The 27,535-nt window shown below is 49.0% G+C and overlaps 2 protein-coding genes across 5 annotated transcripts in view; both read right to left on the reverse strand.

Moving 5' to 3' along the window:
• Positions 1-27,535, reverse strand: part of LOC144754057 (saoe class I histocompatibility antigen, A alpha chain-like) — a 1,371,606-nt gene that overhangs the window by 475,732 nt on the left and 868,339 nt on the right. The window lies entirely within an intron of this gene.
• The window catches only part of LOC144754058 (class I histocompatibility antigen, Gogo-OKO alpha chain-like), a 538,990-nt gene that overhangs the window by 278,150 nt on the left and 233,305 nt on the right, over positions 1-27,535 (reverse strand). For 3 of the 4 annotated variants that reach the window (XM_078641573.1, XM_078641574.1, XM_078641575.1), the window contains exons 7-10: positions 26,751-26,780; positions 17,241-17,286; positions 8,625-9,811; positions 923-1,273 (exon numbers count right to left, since the gene is read on the reverse strand). The exons of the other annotated variant lie outside the window; for it this stretch is intronic. In XM_078641573.1, coding sequence (XP_078497699.1) covers positions 17,243-17,286; positions 26,751-26,780 — 74 coding nt within the window. In that variant the 3' untranslated portion in view covers positions 923-1,273; positions 8,625-9,811; positions 17,241-17,242. Of the gene's footprint in view, positions 1-922; positions 1,274-8,624; positions 9,812-17,240; positions 17,287-26,750; positions 26,781-27,535 lie in introns of those variants that run through there. 4 annotated transcript variants of the gene reach the window in all.

The raw sequence follows: 27,535 nt of genomic DNA on the forward strand, positions 1-27,535 counted from the left end.
TACTATTAAAGCCGCCTTTAGATTTGTTCCTCAGATCTTTTCCTTTTTTCAAAATTGCTAACATCTCCAGAGAAAGCTTTGTTGGTTCACCAAATATATGTAACTGAAGAACCCAAGAATCAATTCAATGTCCAAACATTCTGAGGAAAACAACCACTATTCAATAAAATTGTCAAATAAAAGAGAATTGTTAAACCTCTATCTGCGCCTAACGGTCATAAAAGGCAAAATAGCAGGAACAAATGGGGTGCGTTCTGAAGTAAGGATTGAACTTTAAATATTTTTTAAAGACAAATAGAATAGTTCCATTAAATATTTCTGATGCGGTCTGCTTCAAGAGATGTCAGAGGAGTGAGGAGAGAACTGAGACAGCTTGACCATCTCCCACCATGTGCTGAGCAACAAGAGAGTCTGAACAAGTGTCTGAACCCACAGGAAGTTCTGGTGTTTCACCTGGCACAGGCTCCCTGGGGTCCACTCCCATGGAACTGAACCCCTCGTGACCTTCCAATGACCCTGGAACTGAACCCCTCGTGACCTTCCAATGACCCGGGAACTGAACCCCTCGTGACCTTCCAATGACCCTGGAACTGAACCCCTTGTGACCTTCCAATGACACTGGAAGCCTCACTGTCTATGGTAATAACCACAAGCCTCTTACCAGGTCTGTGCATCCCTTCCAGCCCTGGAACTATGGGGCTTTGGCAGTTCCTGAAGCTACCAGAGGATGTCACGAAGTTTGATAAAGATGGAAATAAATACATTGCAAAGCACGCCAAGATAGCAGGACAAGCAGTTACTGTATTAATTGTATTTATCAATCTTAAATTCACTCACAGGTTGATTCCAAGGGACACTGCACGTGCCACTAAAAACCCACATAGAGAACAGCTCGAGCTGAGATACAGATCGAGCAGTCAGCAGATCACAAGCTTCATTTAATGCAAGTTTATTAACATTCCACATTCATTTACTGCTTAGAATATAGTGCAAAGACACACAAACCAACCATCTCATCACAAAATGATAAGCAACAGACAACCCCATTCAGTTTGACACTCCCCTCCCCCATTCCGATGGCATCTGATCCAGGGGCTCTGATCTGCAATGACAACAAAAGACCTCTCATATTTTAATACCATCCACTATTCATAAGGATCGTTGTCCCAAAACCATCAACTATGAATGCAAATCCATGGTCCCAACCCTATTCCCTCAGTCGGAGGACGCTCCTGACTCCATCCACTCTGCATACGGATGCACGGTTCCAACACTATCCCCTCTACTTACCAATGTGCAGTTCCCACATGGATGCACACTTCCAACAGCACTCGCGCCCCACACAGCTCTAACACTGTCCGAGCGGTATACAACTGCACGGTCCCATTGCCCTCCACTCTACATAGATGTACAGCTCCAACGCTGTCCACTCGGCACATAGAAGTTTGGGTCTGACATCAACCCCTGTGCATAAAGAAGTATTCTTCCGGCATTATCGAAATATGGAAATGAATGTATGGCTCCATCACTATATTCTGCACACAAATGGACCACTCTGAAACTATCTACTCTGCACGCGGATGCAAGGCTCTGACACTATCTACTCTGCACACGTATGCAAGGCTCTGACCCTATCCACTCTGCACACGTATGCAAGCCTCTGACACTATCCACTCTGCACGCGGAAGCAAGGCTCTGACACTATCCATTCAGCACACGTATGCAAGGCTCTGACACTATCTACTCTGCACGCGGATGCAAGGCTCTGACACTATCTACTCTGCACACGTATGCAAGGCTCTGACCCTATCCACTCTGCACACGTATGCAAGGCTCTGACACTATCCATTCAGCACACGTATGCAAGGCTCTGACACTATCCACACGGCACGTGGAAGCAAGGCTCTGACACTATCCACTCAGCACACGTATGCAAGGCTCTGACCCTATCCACTCTGCACACGTATGCAAGCCTCTGACACTATCCACTCTGCATGCCGAAGCAAGGCTCTGACACTATCCACTCTGCACTCGTATGCAAGCCTCTGACACTATCTACTCTGCACACGTATGCAAGCCTCTGACACTATCCACTCTGCACAAGGAAGCAAGGCTCTGACACTCTCCACTCTGCACACGTATGCAAGCCTCTGACACTATTTACTCTGCACACGTATGCAAGCCTCTGACACTATCCACTCTGCACGCGGAAGCAAGGCTCTGACACTATCCATTCAGCACACGTATGCAAGGCTCTGACACTATCTACTCTGCACGCGGATGCAAGGCTCTGACACTATCTACTCTGCACACGTATGCAAGGCTCTGACACTATCCACTCTGCACACGGATGCAAGGCTCTAACCCTATCCACTCTGCACACGGATACAAGGCTCTGACACTATCCACTCTGCACACGGATGCAAGGCTCTGACACTATTCACCCAGCACACGTATGCAAGGCTCTGACACTATCCATTCAGCACAAATATGCAAGGCTCGGACACTATCCACACGGCACGTGGAAGCAAGGCTCTGACACTATCCACTCAGCACACGTATGCAAGGCTCTGACCCTATCTACTCTGCACACGTATGCAAGCCTCTGACACTATCCACTCTGCATGCGGAAGCAAGGCTCTGACACTATCCACTCTGCACTTGTATGCAAGCCTCTGACACTATCTACTCTGCACACGTATGCAAGCCTCTGACACTATCCACTCTGCACACGGAAGCAAGGCTCTGACACTCTCCACTCTGCACACGTATGCAAGCCTCTGACACTATTTACTCTGCACACGTATGCAAGCCTCTGACACTATCCACTCTGCACGCGGAAGCAAGGCTCTGACACTCTCCACTCTGCACACGTATGCAAGGCTCTTACCCTATCCACTCTGCACACGTATGCAAGCCTCTGACACTATCCACTCTGCATGCGGAAGCAAGGCTCTGACACTATCCACTCTGTACACGTATGCAAGCCTCTGACACTATCTACTCTGCACACGGAAGCAAGGCTCTGACACTCTCCACTCTGCACACGTATTCAAGCCTCTGACACTATTTACTCTGCACACGTATGCAAGCCTCTGACACTATCCACTCTGCACGCGGAAGCAAGGCTCTGACACTCTCCACTCTGCACACGTATGCAAGGCTCTGACCCTATCCACTCTGCACACGGATGCAAGGCTCTGACCCTATCCACTCTGGACACGGATGCAAGGCTCTGACCCTATCCAGTCTGCACACGGATACAAGGCTCTGACACTATCCACTCTGCACAGGGATGCAAGGCTCTGACCCTATCCACTCTGCACACGGATGCAAGGCTCTGACCCTATCCACTCTGCACACGGATACAAGGCTCTGACACTATCCACTCTGCACATGGATGCAAGGCTCTGACACTATCCACTCTGCACACGGATGCAAGGCTTTGACACTATTCACCCTGCACACAGATGCAAGGCTCTGACACTATCCACTCTGCACACCGATGCAAGGCTCTGACCCTATCCACTCTGCACACGGATGCAAGGCTCTGACACTATTCACCCAGCACACAGATGCAAGGCTCTGACACTATCCACTCTGCACACGGATGCAAGGCTCTGACCCTATCCACTCTGCACACGGATACAAGGCTCTGACACTATCCACTCTGCACATGGATGCAAGGCTCTGACACTATCCACTCTGCACACGGATGCAAGGCTCTGACACTATGCACCCCGCACAAAGATGCAAGGCTCTGACACTATCCACTCTGCACATGGATGCAAGGCTCTGACCCTATCCACTCTGCACACAGATACAAGGCTCTGACACTATCCACTCTGCACATGTATGCAAGGCTCTGGCACTATCCACTCTGCACATGTATGCAAGGCTCTGGCACTATCCACTCTGCACACATATGCAAGGCTCTGACACTATCCACTCTGCACACGGATGCAAGGCTCTGACCCTATCCACTCTGCACACGGATACAAGGCTCTGACACTATCCACTCTGCACACGGATGCAAGGCTCTGACACTATTCACCCAGCACACAGATGCAAGGCTCTGACACTATCCACTCTGCACACGGATGCAAGGCTCTGACCCTATCCACTCTGCACACGGATACAAGGCTCTGACACTATCCACTCTGCACATGGATGCAAGGCTCTGACACTATCCACTCTGCACACGGATGCAAGGCTCTGACACTATTCACCCTGCACACAGATGCAAGGCTCTGACACTATCCACTCTGCACACGGATGCAAGGCTCTGACCCTATCCACTCTGCACACGGATACAAGGCTCTGACACTATCCACTCTGCACATGGATGCAAGGCTCTGATACTATCCACTCTGCACACGGATGCAAGGCTCTGACACTATTCACCCTGCACACAGATGCAAGGCTCTGACACTATCCACTCTGCACGCGGAAGCAAGGCTCTGACCCTATCCACTCTGCACATGTACGCAAGGCTCTGACACTATCTACTCTGCACAATTATACAAGGCTCTGACACTATCCACTCTGCACACGGATGCAAGGCTCTGACCCTATCCACTCTGCACGCGGAAGCAAGGCTCTGACACTATCCAGTCTGCACATGTATGCAAGGCTTTGACACTATCCACTCTGCACGCGGAAGCAAGGCTCGGACACTATCCACTCTGCACGCGGATGCAAGGCTCGGACACTATCCACTCTGCATGTGGATGCAAGGCTCGGACACTATCCACTCTGCACGCGGATGCAAGGCTCGGACACTATCCACTCTGCATGCGGATGCAAGGCTCTGACCCTATCCACTCTGCACATGTATACAAGGCTTTGACACTTTCCACTCTGCACATGTATGCAAGGCTTTGACACTTTCCACTCTGCACGCGGATGCAAGGCTCTGACACTATCCACTCTGCACATGTATGCAAGGCTTTGACACTTTCCACTCTGCACACGGATGCAAGGCTCTGACCCTATCCACTCTGCACATGGATGCAAGGCTCTAACACTATCCACTCTGCACACGGATGCAAGGCTCTGACCCTATCCACTCTGCACACGGAAGCAAGGCTCTGACCCTATCCACTCTGCACACGGATGCAAGGCTCTGACCCTATCCACTCTGCACACGGATACAAGGCTCTGACACTATCCACTCTGCACAGGGATGCAAGGTTCTGACCCTATCCACTCTGCACACGGATGCAAGGCTCTGACCCTATCCACTCTGCACACGGATACAAGGCTCTGACACTATCCACTCTGCACATGGATGCAAGGCTCTGACACTATCCACTCTGCACACGGATGCAAGGCTCTGACACTATTCACCCTGCACACAGATGCAAGGCTCTGACACTATCCACTCTGCACACGGATGCAAGGCTCTGACCCTATCCACTCTGCACACAGATACAAGGCTCTGACACTATCCACTCTGCACACGGATGCAAGGCTCTGACCCTATCCACTCTGCACACAGATGCAAGGCTCTGACACTATCCACTCTACACAGGGATGCAAGGCTCTGACCCTATCCACTCTGCACACGGATGCAAGGCTCTGACCCTATCCACTCTGCACACGGATACAAGGCTCTGACACTATCCACTCTGCACATGGATGCAAGGCTCTGACACTATCCACTCTGCACACGGATGCAAGGCTCTGACACTATTCACCCTGCACACAGATGCAAGGCTCTGACACTATCCACTCTGCACACGGATGCAAGGCTCTGACCCTATCCACTCTGCACACGGATACAAGGCTCTGACACTATCCACTCTGCACAGGGATGCAAGGCTCTGACCCTATCCACTCTGCACACGGATGCAAGGCTCTTACCCTATCCACTCTGCACATGGATGCAAGGCTCTAACACTATCCACTCTGCACGCGGATGCAAGGCTCTGACCCTATCCACTCTGCACAAGGAAGCAAGGCTCTGACCCTATCCACTCTGCACACGGATGCAAGGCTCTGACCCTATCCACTCTGCACACGGATACAAGGCTCTGACACTATCCACTCTGCACACGGATGCAAGGCTCTGACCCTATCCTCTCTGCACACGGATGCAAGGCTCTGACCCTATCCACTCTGCACACGGATACAAGGCTCTGACACTATCCACTCTGCACATGGATGCAAGGCTCTGACACTATCCACTCTGCACACGGATGCAAGGCTCTGACACTATTCACCCTGCACACAGATGCAAGGCTCTGACACTATCCACTCTGCACACGGATGCAAGGCTCTGACCCTATCCACTCTGCACACGGATACAAGGCTCTGACACTATCCACTCTGCACACGGATGCAAGGCTCTGACCCTATCCACTCTGCACACAGATGCAAGGCTCTGACACTATCCACTCTGCACAGGGATGCAAGGCTCTGACCCTATCCACTCTGCACACGGATGCAAGGCTCTGACCCTATCCACTCTGCACACGGATACAAGGCTCTGACACTATCCACTCTGCACACGGATACAAGGCTCTGACACTATCCACTCTGCACAGGGATGCAAGGCTCTGACCCTATCCACTCTGCACACGGATGCAAGGCTCTTACCCTATCCACTCTGCACACGGATACAAGGCTCTGACACTATCCACTCTGCACATGGATGCAAGGCTCTGACACTATCCACTCTGCACACGGATGCAAGGCTCTGACACTATTCACCCTGCACACAGATGCAAGGCTCTGACACTATCCACTCTGCACACGGATGCAAGGCTCTGACCCTATCCACTCTGCACACGGATACAAGGCTCTGACACTATCCACTCTGCACATGGATGCACGGCTCTGACACTATCCACTCTGCACACAAATGCAAGGCTCTGACACTATTCACCCAGCACACAGATGCAAGGCTCTGACACTATCCACTCTGCACACGGATGCAAGGCTCTGACCCTATCCACTCTGCACACGCATACAAGGCTCTGACACTATCCAGTCTGCACATGTATGCAAGGCTCTGGCACTATCCACTCTGCACACGGATGCAAGGCTCTGACACTATCCACTCTGCACACATATGCAAGGCTCTGACACTATCCACTCTGCACACAGATGCAAGGCTCTGACCCTATCCACTCTGCACACGGATACAAGGCTCTGACACTATCCACTCTGCACACGGATGCAAGGCTCCGACACTATTCACCCAGCACACAGATGCAAGGCTCTGACACTATCCACTCTGCACACGGATGCAAGGCTCTGACCCTATCCACTCTGCACACGGATACAAGGCTCTGACACTATCCACTCTGCACATGGATGCAAGGCTCTGACACTATCCACTCTGCACACGGATGCAAGGCTCTGACACTATTCACCCTGCACACAGATGCAAGGCTCTGACACTATCCATTCTGCACGCGGAAGCAAGGCTCTGACCCTATCCACTCTGCACATGTATGCAAGGCTCTGACACTATCTACTCTGCACAATTATACAAGGCTCTGACACTATCCACTCTGCACATGGATGCAAGGCTCTGACACTATCCACTCTGCACGCGGATGCATGGCTCTGACCCTATCCACTCTGCACACAGAAGCAAGGCTCTGACACTATCCACTCTGCACACGGATGCAAGGCTCTGACCCTATGCACTCTGCACGCGGAAGCAAGGCTCTGACACTATCCACTCTGCACATGTATGCAAGGCTTTGACACTATCCACTCTGCACGCGGAAGCAAGGCTTGGACACTATCCACTCTGCACGCGGATGCAAGGCTCGGACACTATTCACTCTGCACATGGATGCAAGCCTCTGACACTATGCACTCTGCACGCAGAAGCAAGGCTCTGACACTATCCACTCTGCACATGGATGCAAGCCTCTGACACTATCCACTCTGCACGCAGAAGCAAGGCTCTGACACTATCCACTCTGCACACGGATGCAAGGCTCTGACCCTATCCACTCTGCACATGGATGCAAGCCTCTGACACTATCCACTCTGCACGCAGAAGCAAGGCTCTGACACTATCCACTCTGCACATGGATGCAAGGCTCTGACACTATCCACTCTGCACGCGGAAGCAAGGCTCGGACACTATCCACTCTGCACGCGGATGCAAGGCTCGGACACTAACCACTCTGCATGTGGATGCAAGGCTCGGACACTATCCACTCTGCGCGCGGATGCAAGGCTCGGACACTATCCACTCTGCGCGCGGATGCAAGGCTCGGACACTATCCACTCTGCATGCAGATGCAAGGCTTTGACACTTTCCACTCTGCACACGGATACACGGCTCTGACACTATCCACTCTGCACACAGATGTGTGGGTCTGAGATTGTCCAATGTGCACAAAGATGTATTTTTCCGGCATTATCGAATCATGGAAATGAATCCATGGGTCCACCACTCTCCATCCTGATCGTAGATGTACAGCTCTGACACTATTCACCCTGGACACAGATGTGTTGGTCTGACACTATTCCCTGTGCATAAAGATGTATGGCTCCGGCGACATCAAATCATTGAAATGGATGCCTGGCTTCAACACTAGCCACCCTGCACACAGAAGTACAGCAGACATGTACCATGCAGATGGTTGTACATACACTCAAATGACCATTCCCCATGAATCGGCTGGATCTGTGCACTGAGTGCAAAAACATGCAGAGCACCTAGCACAACTGTTTCAAGCGTTGTGATGTTTTTGCACCCATTTGTACCTGATGTGGCTAAATATCCCCAAACGAGCTAGCATTTAGGGAATACTGCGCCCAGTACCAAGAAGCCCTTCTAATTCTAGCGTAACATGAATACAATGGGCCGGATTCACTAAGGCAAACTTACACTATTACTGCTAGTCATCTTGTTATCTGCCGAGCTCTCCAACAGGACGGTGGAATCTCCCCAGTCATAAACTTACTATCAACTCAGAGTTTCTCAATAGCAAAAAAACAAAGTAAACTTACACAAATGTGGGTTTAACCTTTCTCAATTGGGCCCTGCCAATCATTCACCTTCTGATAAGTCAACACAGAGGCACAATCCATTCTCTGGTGATTTTGGTTTATCCTTTGACACATTTTACAACTTCCACAAAGTCGTTTTGGAGCCAAAGACTGTGTCCTGTGATCCCCAGATCACCATCTACAGCTGGTTTATTGATAACATCTGTATTTAAACATCCACTAAAATTGGGAAAGGAGCTTTATAACATTTCACCTCTCTGTAAACACCTCTAGTCTCAATACTCAAAGACATCCACAAAGGACAGGAATCTGATGCACATACGAGAGAAGGGCATTGTGGGAAATAAATGGAGAGCTGATGCTACTTGAAAACGATTTATGAACTTGGTTATAGAAATGAAAAGTGAAAATGATAACATATTGCTGTTTGATAAGTCACAAAAGTTAAATGTGTCTGAAAATGTAAAAATTAAAACTAAAAGTAAGAATGATATATTATTTCATGATATATTACTCCCAGGCAAATAAATCTAAGTATATGACAAATAATATTTTCCTCTGTTCAAACAATCTCAGAGTGTTCAATTACTATTTTCCCCACCACCATTTTATGATCAAGGGCACAATTATAACAATAAAGTTGAAGTTCCCATGGAAACCAGAAGAGGGCGACAGAGGCAAGCGCTCCGGCTCAAGAAGGAACAGCGCTGCTGCTGCCGCATTCAGGAACGAAGGATAACAGAGGCCAGAGATGGATTCCTCGTCTCGGTCAAAGGATGCTCTCTCCTCGCTGAAGATGCTGATGCAGCCTCAGCCCCGGGGCTTGGATCTGTAACAGAAAGACTGAAGATCAGTTGTTTCTCTAGTGAGAGCCCCAGCCTCAGCCAGAGGAGCGATTATAAGTAACCGAGTAGAACAAATATGAATACACTGAATATCCCTGAAAATCTTTGCCTTCCATTTCTACTTTATACTCTGTGTAAGCCTCCGAGGGATGCTGTGAGTAACAAGCATGAACTGAACCATCTATTCCCAATACCAGAATCTGAGTGAACAATAACAGGTGATTTCTTTCTTCAACGGCACACAAACCCTAAAGGTCTGCTGCACTTTTAAGTTTACACTTTTGAGTAAGTTTACACTTTTGAATAAGTTTACACTTGTGAGTAAGTTTACACTTTTGAGTAAGTTTACACTTTTGAATAAGTTTACAGTTTTGAATAAGTTTACACTTTTGATTAAGTTTACACTTTTGATTAAGTTTACACTTTTGAATAAGTTTACACTTTTGAATAAGTTTACGCTTTTGAGTAAGTTTACACTTTTGAATAAGTTTACACTTTTGATTAAGTTTACACTTTTGATTAAGTTTACACTTTTGAGTAAGTTTACACTTTTGAGTAATATACACTTTTGAATAAGTTTACAGTTTTGAGTAAGTTTACACTTTTGAGTATTCACAAACTCAGGGCCCGATTCACAATCTGCACTTTGTTAATTGTAGTATGTTTTGTAGTACCACAAGATATACTACGAACTATGGTTGGAGTTTTATCACTCTGTACTGCCTATGTGCACGGTTCTACACCCCAACTGTGGAGTCTCTGCACATATAAGTATATGTTTAAATGTTAAATAGGGAGAGACTGGAGTGAATGGGTGGGAAAAGGGTCTGACTTACTACTAAAGAAAACAGAAAGTTGTAGCCCTTTTAGAAAATTTGCAAGACCCACTGGTCTTTGAGATGGACCAGAGTCAGCATCGGACATCGGGCCAGAGTCAGCATCGGACATCGGGCCAGAGTCAGCATCGGACATTGGGCCAGAGTCAGCATCGGACATTGGGCCAGAGTCAGCATCGGACATTGGGCCAGAGTCAGCATCGGACATTGGGCCAGAGTCAGCATCGGACATTGGGCCAGAGTCAGCATCGGACATTGGGCCAGAGTCAGCATCAGACATTGGGCCACAGTCAGCATCGGACCTTGGGCCAGAGTCAGCATCGGACCTTGGGCCAGAGTCAGCATCGGACACTGGGCCAGAGGCAGCATCGGCATGGAAGGAACTGAACCTTGGTGTCAGAGTAGAAGTCTGCACTAATATCGGAGCAGACCCAGGAATAGGTCTGCTGGGGGTAGATTGGGACAGACCTGCTGGCAGATGTGAAACTGAGGACCCCTGTGGCTCTGCGGGGGGTAGGGTGTTGAAATATCGATTACAAAAATATCGTTGACAAAAATATCGTTGGAAAAATATCGTTTACAAAAATATCGACACCCTATACCTAAACAGGTAAGTACATAAATATCGACTCAAAAATATCGTTGTAATAAATATCGTTGTAAAAAATATCGAATGTTTAAATTAATTAAAATTACATTCAAAATTAAATAAATATAAGTACTATTAACTAAATAAATTACATTACTTTTATTTTTTGACTATTGAAAACAAATTAAATACACTTTTTCATTATAAACTTAATAAATGTGTACATATACATATATTTAACACATTACTTTACATAACAACAATAATACATACATATAATTATAATATAAAATATATTATTAATTAAAACATTTGATAGTGAAGGGGTAAAAATTACTATTCCCACTCCAGAGGGTGCAACAGTAGGGAAAGCGTTGGATAGCGTAGGGGTTTAAATTACTATTTCCACTCCAGAGGGGATGTATGACGTTACAACGCATACTTTTACCACGCCTACCATTACCACGCATTTTTTACAACGCAGGATCCATGACAACGCATACCATTACCACGCATGTATTTACAACGCATATACCTTTACAACGCATACAATTACAACGTAAGTATTGGTAAGTATATAATATTTTTTAATATTTAATGTAATTAAAATTAATATAATGTAATTTAATGTAATTTAATTTAATTAATTTAATTTAATTTAATCAATTTAATTTAATGTAATTTAAATTTAATTATATTTAATTTTTACACTGTACCCTTTTCCCAAAAACCCAAAACTGACCCTGAACCCAAAAAATACCCCTTTTACCCAAAAACCCAAAACTGACCCTGAACCCTAAAAATACCCCTTTACCCAAAAACTAAAAACTGACCCTGAACCCTAAAAATACCCCTTTACCCAAAAACTGAAAACTGACCCTGAAACCTAAAAATACCCCTTTACCCAAAAACTGAAAACTGACCCTGAACCCTAAAAATACCCCTTTACCCAAAAACTGAAAACTGACCCTGAACCCTAAAAATACCCCTTTACCCAAAAACTGAAAATTGACCCTGAACCCTAAAAATACCCCTTTACCCACAAACTGAAAACTGACCCTAAACCCTAAAAAAACCCCTTTACCCAAAAACTGAAAACTGACCCTGAACCCTAAAAATACCCCTTTACCCAAAAACTGAAAACTGACCCTAAACCCTAAAAATACCCCTTTACCCAAAAACTGAAAACTGACCCTGAACCCTAAAAATACCCCTTTACCCAAAAACCCAAAACTGACCCTGAACCCAAAAAATAGCCCTTTACAAAAAAAAACAAATAATATTTTTAATAAAATAATATACTTACCAATACTTACGTTGTAATGGTATGCGTTGTAAAAGTACCTGCGTTGTAAATACATGCGTGGTAATGGTATGCGTTGTAATGGATCCTGCGTTGTAAAAAATGCGTGGTAATGGTAGGTTGTGGTAAAAGTTGCGTTGTAAAGGTTGTATACCCTCCAGAGGGTGCAACAGTAGGGAAAGCGTTGGATAGCGTAGGGGTCAAAATTACTATTCCCACTCCAGAGGGTGCAACAGTAGGGAAAGCGTTGGATAGTGTAGGGGTTAAGATTACTAAATGTATTTACAATGTTTAAAAATTAACAAATCTTTATTTTTATTTAATTAATCATTAATTAAATAATTATTCAATTAAAATGTAATTAATTCACTACTTTTTCACTTAAAAATTCAACTACACACACCTAAAATTAATTAAACAATTAACATAACTAATTTACATAATTATTAATCAATTAACAAATTGAAATTAATTAACTATTATTTATTACACTATTTATATTCAATTAACACATTCATTAATCAATTATTTTATTATATTTACAATGTTTAAAAATTAACAAATCATTATTTTTATTTAATTAATCATTAATTAAATATTTATTCAATTAAAATGTAATTAATTCACTACTTTTTCACTTAAAAATTCAACTACACACACCTAAAATTAATTAAACAATTAACATAATTAATTTACATAATTATTAATCAATTAACTAATTGAAATTAATTAACTATTATTTATTACACTATTTATATTCAATTAACACATTAATCAATTATTTTATTATATTTAAATTACTTCCCACCCTACTCCCCTATAAACCCACAACCCGCTACGGAACTATTAACACTAAATTCAACATAAAATACGGTATTAACTAATAAAATACTACAAAAAATACTACTTTGACAACCAATACTCATTAAAAACACTTAATTACTTATTATTATTTAAAAAACGATATTTTTGTAAACGATGTTTTTGTAAACGATATTTATTACAACTATATTAATGTTAACGATATTACTTACCTGTCTGTCGATATTCTTGTCAAACTATATTTTTGTCATCGATATTTCTTCTTGTCGATATTTCTGTGACGATATTAATGTTAGTCGATATTTTTACGACGATATTCCCGCTCTGTACCCTGCGGGGCACATGGCATGCTACAAAGAGCTAAACGTGCATGAAACATTTGCAGCATGTAAAGGTGAGGAATCTGTGATAAGAAGTACCCAGTAGGACGTCAATATAGGAGAGTGCTCCCTAGGTGGATTGAGTTCTTTGAGGTTTCTGCTAGTTGAGGAATTTGTTTAATACATGTGCATTGAAGTGTTTCCCTAAAATCGATGATTGGAGTTCATTTCCTTAGGTCACTCAGTAGCAAGTTCCAGGCTGATGCTGCGGCCACTGAGAAGGATTACTTGGGGGTGGACAGTGGCATTACATAGGCCCCTGTGTTGCGGGGGAGGGGCAGAGCTCAAGGGGTCCCCTCAGCGAGTACCCTGGCCTGAGTGCTCCTGATTGAGTCCAGAGGGGGGCCCCTCCATGTACCTTGCAGCAGAACCCCCTAAAGTTTTGTTACGCATCTTAGTCCCCTTAAGCTGCCAGCAAGAGTCAAAAGTTCTGCAAGCTAAGGTTGGTTATTATTGTAGATTGCCTTGTGGATGAGGCAGCATATTTGAATTAAACTCTGGTGGTTGTTAAGAGTATAAACCCAACCGCAGAGTCAATGACGCTTTCAGCGGGTCTATAGAGGGACGTGGCAAGATCAGTGTCTCCAAAGTCCAGTCTGGATACGTCTAGTGAGAGCAGTGAGGTCCAGGGGCCTGGCCGGGTGAGGTGGAAGATGTTCTTCAGGATACTTAGATACAAGTTTTGGCCATTCTGTTAATGCACAGAATGAGTGTGGAGGACAGAGCGAGTGTGTCCTCAGGGCTCGGCGATAGTGGAGGATAAGGTGAAAGTCCCATTGGGTTCAATGAGTTCAGAATCGTTGGGTCGAGCTTCTGTCGAGGGATGGAGATAGGAGGAGGAATTCAGTTTGATGCAAAGTAAGGCGAGGTTGTCCAGCGTTGCGATGTCTTATAATGTTTGTGTTTGAAGACACAATTGTCCATGGTTAGGATGCTGGTGCACAGTCACATGAGCCTTCCATGATCAGTCCTGGGGCCTCAATGAAGAGATTAGATGTTGTGGGAGCTAGGATGGAGCCCTGAGCCACACTGAGCTCTATCTGATGTATGTCTGAGGTCTGGTGACTGATTCACATCACAAGGCTCTGCTGTTGAGGAACTCTGTAAATTAGTGCTTGAACATGCTCAGAAACCCATGCGCTGTTCCAGAGTCTTAAGTAGCCTGATGTTGGCAAAAGTAGTTTAAAGATCAGCTAGCACCATTGGGCAGGGACTGCCTCTGTCGAGGATATGGTGCTTGCTGTCCAGGACCTTCAAGGGAATCATTTTAAAGCTGAAACTGGAGCTGAATCTGAATTATTAGTCGACCAGTAGTGTCATGTGTCTTAGTTAGACCCAGGGAGAAACGCGGCAATTTTTACCATGCGCACCTTGCCTAAGTTCTCTTCTCTTTTGCACGATGACTTTTGACACATATTTGCGTGCGAGACAATGTAGGATTCGTTTCTCTGAAACTACATTGCATACAAATTGCACTTAGTAAAAACATTGTGTAAATGCCGGGGTTTGTTTTTCATCCATAAGGCGATGCAGCTACCAATAGATCATAACAATGTCGGCCTGACTAAGGCCTCGACTCGGGGCAAGGTTGCTTTTCATTATAAATAAACAAGCATGTCCGGGTTGGGGAAGAGAAGCACTTGCTGTCCTTGCAAGGTCACTACACGCTGAAACCTCAGCTCCGCGGCTTGCTGATCCCTCTGCAAGGGACTTACATTCTTTCTCTTCAAGTAATGGGGGTTGCATCGTCCAATAAAGCATTCTTGGCAGAACACATGCACACACACCCTAGACATTTAGGGTAGGGAACGCATAGTAGGAGCACGCTATATCTATCAATCAATCAGGGAATTATGAAGCGCGCTACCCACCTGTAAGGGTCTCAAGGCGCTGGGTGGCTGGGAGGGGGGAAGCAACTCCGGTCAGTCGAAGAGCCAGGTCTTGAGGGTCTTCCTGAAGGTGTGCAGAGTGGGGGAACGTCTGATGTCCATCGGGAGCTGGTTCCAGGTCTTAGCCGTCTTAGGTCTTGTTTTTATGTGCTTGCATTTATAGATTGTTTTAGCAAGATGGTGGAACTGTTCATTCTGTTCACTGTCCCTATATTGCTAATCACGCTCATCTGCTTCTGTCTATTGATCATCGTTGCACATATATTTTATAAAAGAATCACAATGGTTCAATAAATATTGAAAACGCCCCTCCGTGTATTCCTTGGATATTTCTTCAAGACAGCCCGAGTGACTGAGCAAAAGAGTTCTACACCTTTTACTACGGCTCTCGGGGTGTCAAGGTTGTCTTGTTCTGTGGTTGCCAAAAACCATTTCCACCTGCCTAGCTGGTCTGTAGGACAACATATCCTGCGGGGGTGCACACAATCAGTCGGGCACCGACCCTACGTTCATGTTGCTCAACAAACGGGCAGTTCCTACTGGAAAGTGGAAACTACTCCAAAGTAGCCTTTCTTAGTTTTCTGGCAATGATGGTCTATAGTTGATCTGCCATAGTTTTTTCAATGGCTTTTCCTTGTCTTGAGATGTTGGACTAGGGACAGGTGTTGGCTGGGCCCAGGTTGGCTTTCTTAAGGTATTTCTTGGTTGTGGGAGGCATTGACCGGATTGCACCGGAAGTCTTGGAAGGGGACACCTTTGTGTTTGATATTTTTTCTGGGATGGGGCCTGTGAAGCAGTTTGTAGTCAGTGCTCGTTGGTGGTTTGAAAATGTCCCGGGTGTGGGAGTATTTTGTGAAGTGTGCTGTCCAGATCAAACTTCTCTTACTATGTACATCTTTTCAGTGAGAAATGTATTGCATGTTTCTGTAGAGGGGGGCTGGTGATCTTCTTTGAGGTGTGGATAGGTTTTTGATTTGCCTGAAAACGCACAAGTGGCACCGGGGAAAGCCCACGATTGGCTCTTGGATAAATGTGGACTTTGCTGTTAGGATGATGTCGAATACTCCTGTCTGAGCTGAGGTGTCATTATTTCTGAGGGATCCTCTGGCTTTGGCGCTTGAGTCAGTGGACCAGGGTTAGCTACTCTTAAGAGTTTACTTTCTTTCAGCTATAATGGGGTTCTCAAGTCAACAAGGTTTGCAATCTTATAATTTCACAATACGTAGCTGTTGTCCAAACATTTTCTTTGTGGTTTGGCTGCCTCAGTATGGATGTGATCTTGGGTCACTGATGGGGTGAACTTTTCAATGATCGGATACGTCTGTTCGTGGGGTTCGATGTTAGAGTGTGCAGGTGGGGTTCACTTTGGGCTCACCCCTGTCCAGCAGAGACTCAAAATCTGCTGCTAAACTCTCATCACAAGCCTGGAGTCCCCCCAGTGGATACAGATGCAAACTTTACTGTCGTACAATCACAGGTGCAAATTTCACAAGTAGATATTTTAGTCATAATTGTACCCACTAAAGCTGATGAAATGAGAAGATTATTCTTATAATGGAGTAACGTATGTCCCTCGGAGTGCGGCGGCACCTACCTTCAAGCAGAGCACTGGCTGGACGAAGAGTCCGCAGGAGCCGGGTCTGCAAAGAGAAGAGAGTGTGTTTCTTTTTAGTCTTTATTTGTGGTTTTTGCAGTTTACCAAGTCAGCACCCGTAGGACAACCATGGGACGTTCCCGCACCAGCACAGCGAGTACTACAGTACCCAGCCACATTATAGCATTCAATAATACACAAATGTCATCTGTAAACAGTCTGACGCCTCCTGCCCCATCCTGCTCCTCGCTCGCCCCCATGCCAGTCACCCTGTCTCACCCACTCACAACCGCTCCCCGCCTCTCTCACCGTATGAGATCTGTGTCTCTTCCACAAACACAGGACACACAACAGAATATTGATCTTTGTAAATAAATAGTGCCTAGAAGGACCCTCTAAGCAGGGCCTGTTGCACAAGGAAAGAGCAAGGTCCATAAATGCAGAAAGAGGCGCAGAGGGCGCAGAATGAAGATACTTCAAGCCTCTTCTCACTGCTCTCAGATCCCTTAGGAAGTTTAACTTAAACAAGTCAGAGCTCACTCACCTGACTTACCTTCAATGATTTCATGTTCTCCTGCAAAAGGATGGAACTTTGCAGCTGGGACCACAGATGATGGGACCTTGGACTCACTGACCACATCTATACAGCTGGACCCGGAGGAGAGGCGGGGGTGACATCAGACACACTGGGCCTAATGGCGGACATTGTCCCTGAGACCCTGAAAGACGTGCCCTGAGCCGGAGAGCGATTTAAACAAGAGCCGGCTGAACCACTGGTTACATACTCTTCCAGATGGGTGTGCATGTGGAGACATGATCGAATGCAGTGAGGGTGAGGCTCCTGCGAGCGTCGCTAACATGAGAGTGAGTGGGGTGTTGGCCCAAGAGCTGGTAGGATGCATTGGAAAGCGTGGGAGTGGAAAGGGTGCACCAGTTTCAGTGCCTGGCACTTGTTGGGTTCAGCAGGATTTGTTTGCTGACAAAAAAACTGCTGGTCTGTTAAAGGGTGGGCTTGCCAGGGTAGTCTGTAGTGCGGTGGTTTATCCACTAGCCCCTGTTGGGCTATTAGGGAAGCCGTGTACGTCCTGGCACAAACATGGAGTGGGCAAACCCGACAGCACAGCAGCACGTGTACTGTCCGTGGGTGGGGGGTGGGAGGTGGGGGTTTTGTTCAGTAGTTTGTTATTTATTTATGTATTTATTTATAAAGCGCCGGAATCGACCCCCGAAGGGGTATCACTGCGCTCGAGACGGGCTGCATGAGGGAAAGCGGTCAGCTAGAGATCGGAGGTGAAAAGATAGGTCTTAAGCCGTTTCCTGAGGTGGAGGTGTTCGGTGCACTGTCTTAGTTGCACAGGGAGCTTGTTCCAGGGGCAGGGACCAGATAAGATAGGGCCTTCCCACCTTGTCTGGCTCGTTTAATTCTAGGCACAGCGAGGAGGTGTTTGGATTCTGAGTGGAGAGACCGCCGTGGTGTATAGAGGATACATTTATCTGCAAAATAGCTAGGGCCAGAATTGGACAAGGCATTGTGAATGGTGCAGTATACTTTAAACTGTACTCGCTGTCGTATCGGGAGCCAGTGGAGCTGGTAAAGCAGAGGCCGAGAGGCTCTCCCTGGGGGTGCGTTCAGAATCAGACGTGCCGCCGTATTCTGGACAGGGCCGGCTCTAGGCTCATGGTGGCCCTGTGCAGGGAGCGTAGGTGGGGGCCCCGGAAGAGGGGGTCTGGTCCGGACGGGGCGGAGCTCAGGAAGGTGCCGCCGCACCACCTTTTTCCCATATTAAAAGTAACACACTGGTCGCGCAAGGGGCTTGTAAATACAAAATGACAAGAACCTTAAAGAAAACCAAGACAACATCCGAATAAAGGCCATTGAAAAGACTAGGCGCGCCAAGCTTTCCACATGCATGTATCTACGTGTGTACTATAGATCATATACAATACAACCAGACATGATTACTGTTGTTTCGTTGCCATTTAACCCATGCATGACCACTGTCCACCTACCATGGATGCAATGCCTAGCTTACTGTCCTGTAATGCCGTTTACTTCTCTTTAATGACGAACATTGGTAACAGGGCAATTATCACTACATCCTACACATTTGGTATTAGTGAGAATAATCATTACTCCCATAAAACCTCTCTGAACGTGGCTATGGAAATAAAAAGCGGAGCCTGAATTCATCGCCATCTTTGTCACTACGTCACGTGAGCCTTTCTGAAATTAACCCTAGGAGTCTTAAAAAACATAAATACCATACCACACACATTGAGCAGAATCAAGACGTTTACTGCAGCAGACTTTTGTCTTCCCGTGGCGCATAATTCCGTTGGCCATGATTATGAGGTACCGGTGGGGCTGTATAGATGTGGTGGGTGAAAGGGCCCAGAGGGTGGAGTGCCTGTCCAATGCCCAGTCCCAGAGGTTCTACGATATACCCTTGCCCAGACAAAAAAGGTCAGCATCTGGTTTAACACAAATGCCTGCTCTGCACACCAGGTACCAGCTCTTGTTAAAAACACTATTCCCCTAGTACCCAGAATCATCCTCCCTTTTGTTGGTGGTGTCACTGCATGGAATATACCAGCATCCAAATGTACCCCTGCCCTGGGTCTATCTCGACTGAATGACTGCACTACAATCTGTGCCCCATGGCCTAGGAAGGAAAAGATGGCATTCTCAGGATGCAGAGCCAGCTGCTGGACTGTGTGGACTTACAGAAATAAACCCCTATCCACCTGCTCTGAATCAACTGTGCTAGCATCCAGTGCCTGAGAACATTCTTATTTGGCCCAGTGGCTCGCAGGTCCCTCAGCCCCATTTCAGCCATACTGGGCATGCTTCCCCCTGCTGGTCGGCGGCCACTTTAGGCCTAGCAGTTGAGAGGAAAGCAATACATTCAGGTAGCTCTAGCCTACCTGCTTGCAGTATGTGTAAAAGGCTTGCAGGTAAATAGACAAAAGACAAGTGTATCTATCTCTATAGAGACAGATAGCGCTCGACGTGGGCCAATATATTCTGCACGTGAGCTGCTAATCGAACAGAGAACCCATTACCATTTGCTGGCTTGTCTGAGTCCAAATTAGGAGTGTTTATTTGCCGATCCCCGAAACATTATTTAATGTGAATGTGATTTTTATTTATGGCTTAAAAAATATGTATCTTGCCCTTCGTGGATTAGCAGTGCGCGGTCTGCTTCAATATATGAAGTGCGTTTCCACGTATTTGAGGAAAGATGCCAGTATTAAATAAAAATGCCCCCTCCCCGCGATGGGCAACCTTTGCTCCTGCTTTGCGGTGGAAGCGGGCGTTTGCCGTGGCGGACCCCGGCTGTCACCCGCGGTGAACCTGTCAGCTGGCTCCGTGCTTACTGCTTTCAAGTTTCAAGAGAAGAGTGACTTACTGTTCGAGGCCTGCAGTTGCACCGTCCCACTCCCACATCACATTGCCATTGCGCATAATAGTAAGTGCCGATTCATTGAAATTAATTGTTTCAGAGTTAGTACCTGTGCAGTGCAATAATAAAATAGTCCACATTTGTAAAGCGCACAATCACCCGTAAGGGTCTCTAGGCGCTGGGGGCCGTCGGGAAGATTAAGCGAGCTATTGCCCAGAGTCACATGGTGCTGGGCTAACCTGCCGCCGGAGCCGGGAATCGAACCGTGGTCCCCAGATTCCAGCGTCAGTCGCCCTGGCCGCGGCGCCACACCTCTCCCATTGCAAGTCCGCTGACAGTCGTCCGCCGAGACAGGGAGTCTCTCACACCGTCCAATCAGGGTCGGGGAACGAACCGGAGTCGGACAGGAGGTGTTCTCTGATCGTCGGTGGGCGCGTTATCTTTCTTTATTCTCGATGACGACGCACGACGCACTCTCTCGTCTCGTGACCAGACAGTCCAGACCACCACTCGTGACCGGGCGTGACGCCGCGTAACGTAAGCAGCAGGTGCGAGTTGCGCACTGCGCACAGGCAGCGCGCGCCGCGGGGGCTGTCCCAGGGCCGTCACGTCATTGTAGTGCTAAGATTGACGGCCCTGGGACCCAAACTGCTGGCTGCCTGACTCTGGGAAACTAGCAGGTAAACAACAACGGCGCTGGCCGGCCGCTGCCATTGCTAGCCGGGGTCGGAGCCGGGAGGCTGCCAAATCCTGCCAGGGGGCCGCCAGTGCCACGAACGGATCCTCGTCGTGGCGGCCCCTGGGGTTTGGCGGCCCTGTGCAGGTGCACAGTCTGCACATGCCTAGGGGCGGCCCTGTTCTGGAGAACCTGTAGTCTATCAAGGGCAGCCTCGTTGGCAGACAGCAGAAGACTGTTGCAGTAATCCAGGCGGCTTAAAACAAGCAGAGGAAGGATACGATGCAAAAGACCCAACACATGAAAACAGGAGCCAGCTGTCTGAGCAGCATGCTCCTTCATAGTGAAGGTCTGCTCGAGGCGGACACCTACGTTGTTTACACAGGCTTTTGGAACGGGGAGTACCTAGGTCTGAGGGCCACCAGTCGGAGGTCCACAGTAGTTGAGCTTCTCCGAAGAGCAGGATTTCTGTATTCCCCACATTACTCGACCGTGACCTGGACAGACACCCCCTCAGAACCGTCACGAAACCACAATTGACCAAAACGATGCAAGCAGTAATGAGGAAGAAGGGGCTACTGGACCCCTGGTGGGAAAAACACCTGACCCAGAATCTCTTTACATGCTTTTACCCCACACATAACACGCATAGCAGACTGGACAGGGCGCTAGTGACCGAGACGCCCGCCTTCCCAGACGCGACTGTGACCCATTTGGCTCGATTTGGATCATGCTCCTGTAAGTTGCATGGTACGGTGGAACGCCCCCGTCCAGGGACCTCGACAGTGGAGGATGCCCTCCGATATGCTGGAGGATCAGTAGGGGAGGGAGACGCTGCCCCAGGCGCTGTCAGACTACAGGACACTCAACTGGAGGGGGATGTCCAGTAGAAGCACAGAGTGGGAGGCAATGAAGTCTGTATTGAGGGGCGTGGGTATGGGACTCACCTGCGGAGTCTGTATTGAGGGGCGTGGGTATGATACTGACCTGTGCAGTCTGTATTGAGGGGCGTGGGTATGGGACTCACCTGTGGAGTCTGTATTGAGGGGCGTGGGTATGGGACTCACCTGGGGAGTCTGTATTGAGGGGCGTGGGTATGAGACTCACCTGCGGAGTCTGTATTGAGGGGCGTGGGTATGGGACTCACCTGTGGTGTCTGTATTGAGGGGCGTGGGTATGGGACTCATCTGCGGAGTCTGTATTGAGGGGCGTGGGTGTGAGACTCACCTGTGGAGTCTGTATTGAGGGGCCTGGGTATGGGACTCGCATGTGGAGTCCGTCGTCGGCTAGAGCGCGAGTTGAGGGACAGGGAAGATGCCTTAGTAGAGATCCAGGCTGGTGACAAGTGCACCCCACTGAAAGTGCCCGAGAGAGTATGCGGCGTGAGCAAATTAGACACATCTGGGACAGGCTGGACAAATACACGCTCTGCCGCTACCGGTCCCATGCCGAGGGCCACACATCTGGATTGTGCGCACGGAGCAGACACCACTGCTAACGACCTGCTTGAGCAACACAACCAGAGACATGGTACACAACCGGGCAGAGGAACACGGCAGGGCTGCCTATTGTAAACCACACTATAGAATCTCCCTCATGACCTATATTTCTACACGGCTCATCTTTGGATTCATTGCGAATCAAATAAAAAGAAATATAGGTCATGAGGGAGTTTCTATAGCCTTTTTTCCCCTCTTCTCCCTGACCTGGAAAATACGTTTTGAGGGGGTCCCAATCTCTTTACCGGGCTGCCTATTGTAGCCATTGCTCTTCGCCTCTGGCAGTTTGGGCTCGACTGGAACTTGAGCGATGGGGCGCACACATAGGGGAGAGATGCCATTTAATATCGCTGTATGCCGACGATGCCCTGCTCTACATCACATCCACCCGTGATGCTTCCCTAGAATATTGCAGCTCCTAGAAGACTTCGGTGACTACTCTGTTTTGCGCTTTAATAGGATCACGCCCCTGCTTTTCCCAGTAGCTGGTTTGTCTGTGCTCCACTGGAGAGACTTCCAAGGCTTGGATTACGTTGGGAGACCGGGCACATGTGATATCTGGGTGTACAGGTGGCACTCGAGGGCTTGCATTGGTACAGCTCCATGTGACTGGGGTGAGCGGAGCTTTGAAGCGATCGGTGGCATCTGGTACCCCTGCGGCTCCCCCTCATGGGTAGAAGAGCGGTGTCTGGAGCCCCTGCCGCTCTCCCTCATGGGTAGAAGAGCGGTGTCTGGAGCCCCTGCCGCTCTCCCTCATGGGTAGAAGAGCGGTGTCTGGAACCCCCTGCCGCTCCCCCTCATGGGTAGAATAGCGGTGTCTGGAGCCCCCTGCCGCTCTCTCTCATGGGTAGAAGAGCGGTGTCTGGAGCCCCTGCCGCTCTCCCTCATGGGTAGAAGAGCGGTGTCTGGAACCCCCTGCCGCGCTCCCTCATGGGTAGAATAGCGGTGTCTGGAGCCCCCTGCCGCGCTCCCTCATGGGTAGAAGAGCGGTGTCTGGAGCCCCCTGCCGCGCTCCCTCATGGGTAGAAGAGCGGTGTCTGGAACCCCCTGCCGCTCCCCCTCATGGGTAGAAGAGCGGTGTCTGGAACCCCCTGCCGCTCCCCCTCATGGGTAGAATAGCGGTGTCTGGAGCCCCCTGCCGCGCTCCCTCATGGGTAGAAGAGCGGTGTCTGGAGCCCCCTGCCGCGCTCCCTCATGGGTAGAAGAGCGGTGTCTGGAGCCCCTGCCGCTCTCCCTCATGGGTAGAAGAGCGGTGTCTGGAGCCCCTGCCGCTCTCCCTCATGGGTAGAAGAGCGGTGTCTGGAACCCCCTGCCGCTCCCCCTCATGGGTAGAATAGCGGTGTCTGGAGCCCCCTGCCGCTCTCTCTCATGGGTAGAAGAGCGGTGTCTGGAGCCCCTGCCGCTCTCCCTCATGGGTAGAAGAGCGGTGTCTGGAACCCCCTGCCGCGCTCCCTCATGGGTAGAATAGCGGTGTCTGGAGCCCCCTGCCGCGCTCCCTCATGGGTAGAAGAGCGGTGTCTGGAGCCCCCTGCCGCGCTCCCTCATGGGTAGAATAGCGGTGTCTGGAGCCCCCTGCCGCGCTCCCTCATGGGTAGAATAGCGGTGTCTGGAGCCCCCTGCCGCGCTCCCTCATGGGTAGAATAGCGGTGTCTGGAGCCCCCTGCCGCGCTCCCTCATGGGTAGAATAGCGGTGTCTGGAGCCCCCTACCGTTCTCTCTCGTGGGTAGAAGAGCGGTGTCTGGAGCCCCCTGCCGCTCTCTCTCATGGGTAGAAGAGCGGTGTCTGGAACCCCCTGCCGCTCCCCCTCATGGGTAGAATAGCGGTGTCTGGAGCCCCCTGCCGCTCTCTCTCATGGGTAGAAGAGCGGTGTCTGGAGCCCCTGCCGCTCTCCCTCATGGGTAGAATAGCGGTGTCTGGAGCCCCTGCCGCTCTCCCTCATGGGTAGAAGAGCGGTGTCTGGAACCCCTGCCGCTCTCCCTCATGGGTAGAAGAGCGGTGTCTGGAGCCCCTGCCGCTCTCCCTCATGGGTAGAAGAGCGGTGTCTGGAACCCCCTGCCGCTCCCCCTCATGGGTAGAATAGCGGTGTCTGGAGCCCCCTGCCGCTCTCCCTCATGGGTAGAAGAGCGGTGTCTGGAGCCCCCTGCCGCTCTCCCTCATGGGTAGAAGAGCGGTGTCTGGAGCCCCTGCCGCTCTCCCTCATGGGTAGAAGAGCGGTGTCTGGAACCCCCTGCCGCTCCCCCTCATGGGTAGAATAGCGGTGTCTGGAGCCCCCTGCCGCTCTCTCTCATGGGTAGAAGAGCGGTGTCTGGAGCCCCCTGCCGCTCTCCCTCATGGGTAGAAGAGCGGTGTCTAGAACCCCCTGCCGCTCACCCTCATGGGTAGAAGAGCCCGTGTCTGGAACCCCCTGCCGCTCTCCCTCGTGGGTAGAAGAGCGGTGTCTGGAGCCCCTGCCGCTCTCCCTCATGGGTAGAAGAGCGGTGTCTGGAGCCCCTGCCGCTCTCCCTCATGGGTAGAAGAGCGGTGTCTGGAACCCCCTGCCGCTCCCCCTCATGGGTAGAATAGCGGTGTCTGGAGCCCCCTGCCGCTCTCCCTCATGGGTAGAATAGAGTCTGGGACCCCCTGCCACTCTCCCTCATGGGTAGAAGATCGGTGTCTGGGATGGTTGTCCCTCGGGCTCCCTCATGGGTAGAAGATCGGTGTCTGGGATGGTTGTCCCTCGGGCTCCCTCATGGGTAGAAGAGCGGTGTCTGGAGCCCCTGCCGCTCTCCCTCATGGGTAGAAGATCGGTGTCTGGGATGGTTGTCCCTCGGGCTCCCTCATGGGTAGAAGAGCAGTGTCTGGGATGGTTGTCTCCCGCACTCCCTCAAGGGTAGAAGAGCGGTGTCTGGGATGGTTGTCCCCCGCGCTCCCTCATGGGTAGAATAGGGGTGTCTGGGATGGTTGTCCCCCGCGTTCCCTGTACGTAATTGTTTGAAGAGTTTGGGTGCACACGAAGGGGAGGAGCTCTGGGTCCACATCGAAGGGTGTGGCATAAAAGCAACTGAGGCCAGAGAATAAGGTGGCGCCCTTTGGACCCCATGATGTCACATCCGGGAAGAATCCGGGGCCAGAGTCACACAGCGCCACCTTTGTGGAGAAGCGTGGCTCAGTGGTTAGAGGCGGCAGACCCGGAAGCTGAGATCGGCCGTGGACCAGGGTTCGATTCCCCGCCTCGGCGGGTCTCGGGCTCAAAATTCCACGGACTCGACAATTCTCGCTCCGGTGCCTACTCGACTCACGGGGTCACACTCTGCGACTCTGGGCAATAGCTTGCTTAATCTCCACTACGGCCCCTCGCGGCGGGATGCCTGGCTTTCACCTTGTGGACACCCTGCCGGGGTATCTCACAGGGGAATACCAGGATGGGTTCCCTAAGCAAGCGCCTTGAGACCCCTGGGTGATTCGTGCGCTATATAAATCGAAATACATTTACATTTACATTTACATTCAGCGCTGAGAAGCTATTGCAGGAAGAAGGGATCTGCTGAGGGTGTGCATGGTTCATATGATGTGCACCTATGTGCATGACAGACGCCATGGCCACGCACCAGTATGGTAACCGCTGAGGGGGCGGCTCTGGGTCTGACGTCAGTGACAGAATCTAGGCACAGTTTCTGTGATCCTCATGAACTAGTTCTATTATAGGTTGGTTGACAAACATTTATTAAACCACATTTTATCTTGTACACGCCCCCCTCCGCCCCATGGATGTTTTACTGACAACGATCACAGTTTGACACAGAAAGACTTCCTGGTTTCACTCAGATGTTTTGGTTTCTTTGCCAATGTTCCCTTCATTTTGTCATTTAACAATCATGAGAACATTCAGTGTCTTCTCTTAATCACTCTCAGAGACTCACAAACCTCATCACAAACAGTCAGAGTCACTCACCTCGCTTTGCTGCAGCATAGGCAGATTTTCCTGAAAAATAAAACACATTTCATTAGTTTTAAGGTCACAGAGGTCACTCAGCCTGTCCTCTCACTGGAGGATCACACATGTTTACATGAAGAGGTTGGAGCAGAGAGGGGTCAGGAGTGATTTGCATTAGGTTGGTCTTTGGGGCTGATTTAGAGTTTGGTGGACGGGTACTCTGTAGCAACACACCAAACTCAAGGTCTGCCGCCTGATTTAGAGTTGGGCAGACCGCAGGTTTTACGCTGACGGAGTAAATTCTACTCTGTCAGGGTAAAACTTCCTTCGACAGCCCGATGGATTCGGTGCCATCGGAAGTAAGCATCTGACCCAATTTAGAGTGGATGGTTAGATGGGTTTCTTACTCTCCGTCGCTGCCAGATATATCCTGAGGTAGAGTAGAAAAAAGAAACAATTCCCACATCATGGAAGAAAACTGGTAGGGTTCATTATTTTTTTTAAATAAACTCCAGCTTTGGGAGTCTGTTTTTGAAAAACAAACATTTTTGGAAAACCTTGACAGCCAGCCACCTTGTGTGACGGAGCCATCCATTAAACCCTTCGTACAGTGACAGGAACCGCCATGACAGCGTTGCCTGCCAATGCATAGAGAGATCTGCTGAGCTGGCAGACATCCCTTCATTTGGTGGGAGGAGTCGAGGCAGTAAAGTTCTAGGCCACCCCTCCTGCCTTTACTCCATCTGCTCCATCCTGAAGAAGGCCCTCGTCTGGAAAGGTCCAGCGGGTGAACAAAGCGGTTT

This window comes from Lissotriton helveticus, chromosome 5_1, assembly GCF_964261635.1.
Source record: "Lissotriton helveticus chromosome 5_1, aLisHel1.1, whole genome shotgun sequence".
Taxonomy (NCBI): Eukaryota; Metazoa; Chordata; class Amphibia; order Caudata; family Salamandridae; genus Lissotriton; species Lissotriton helveticus.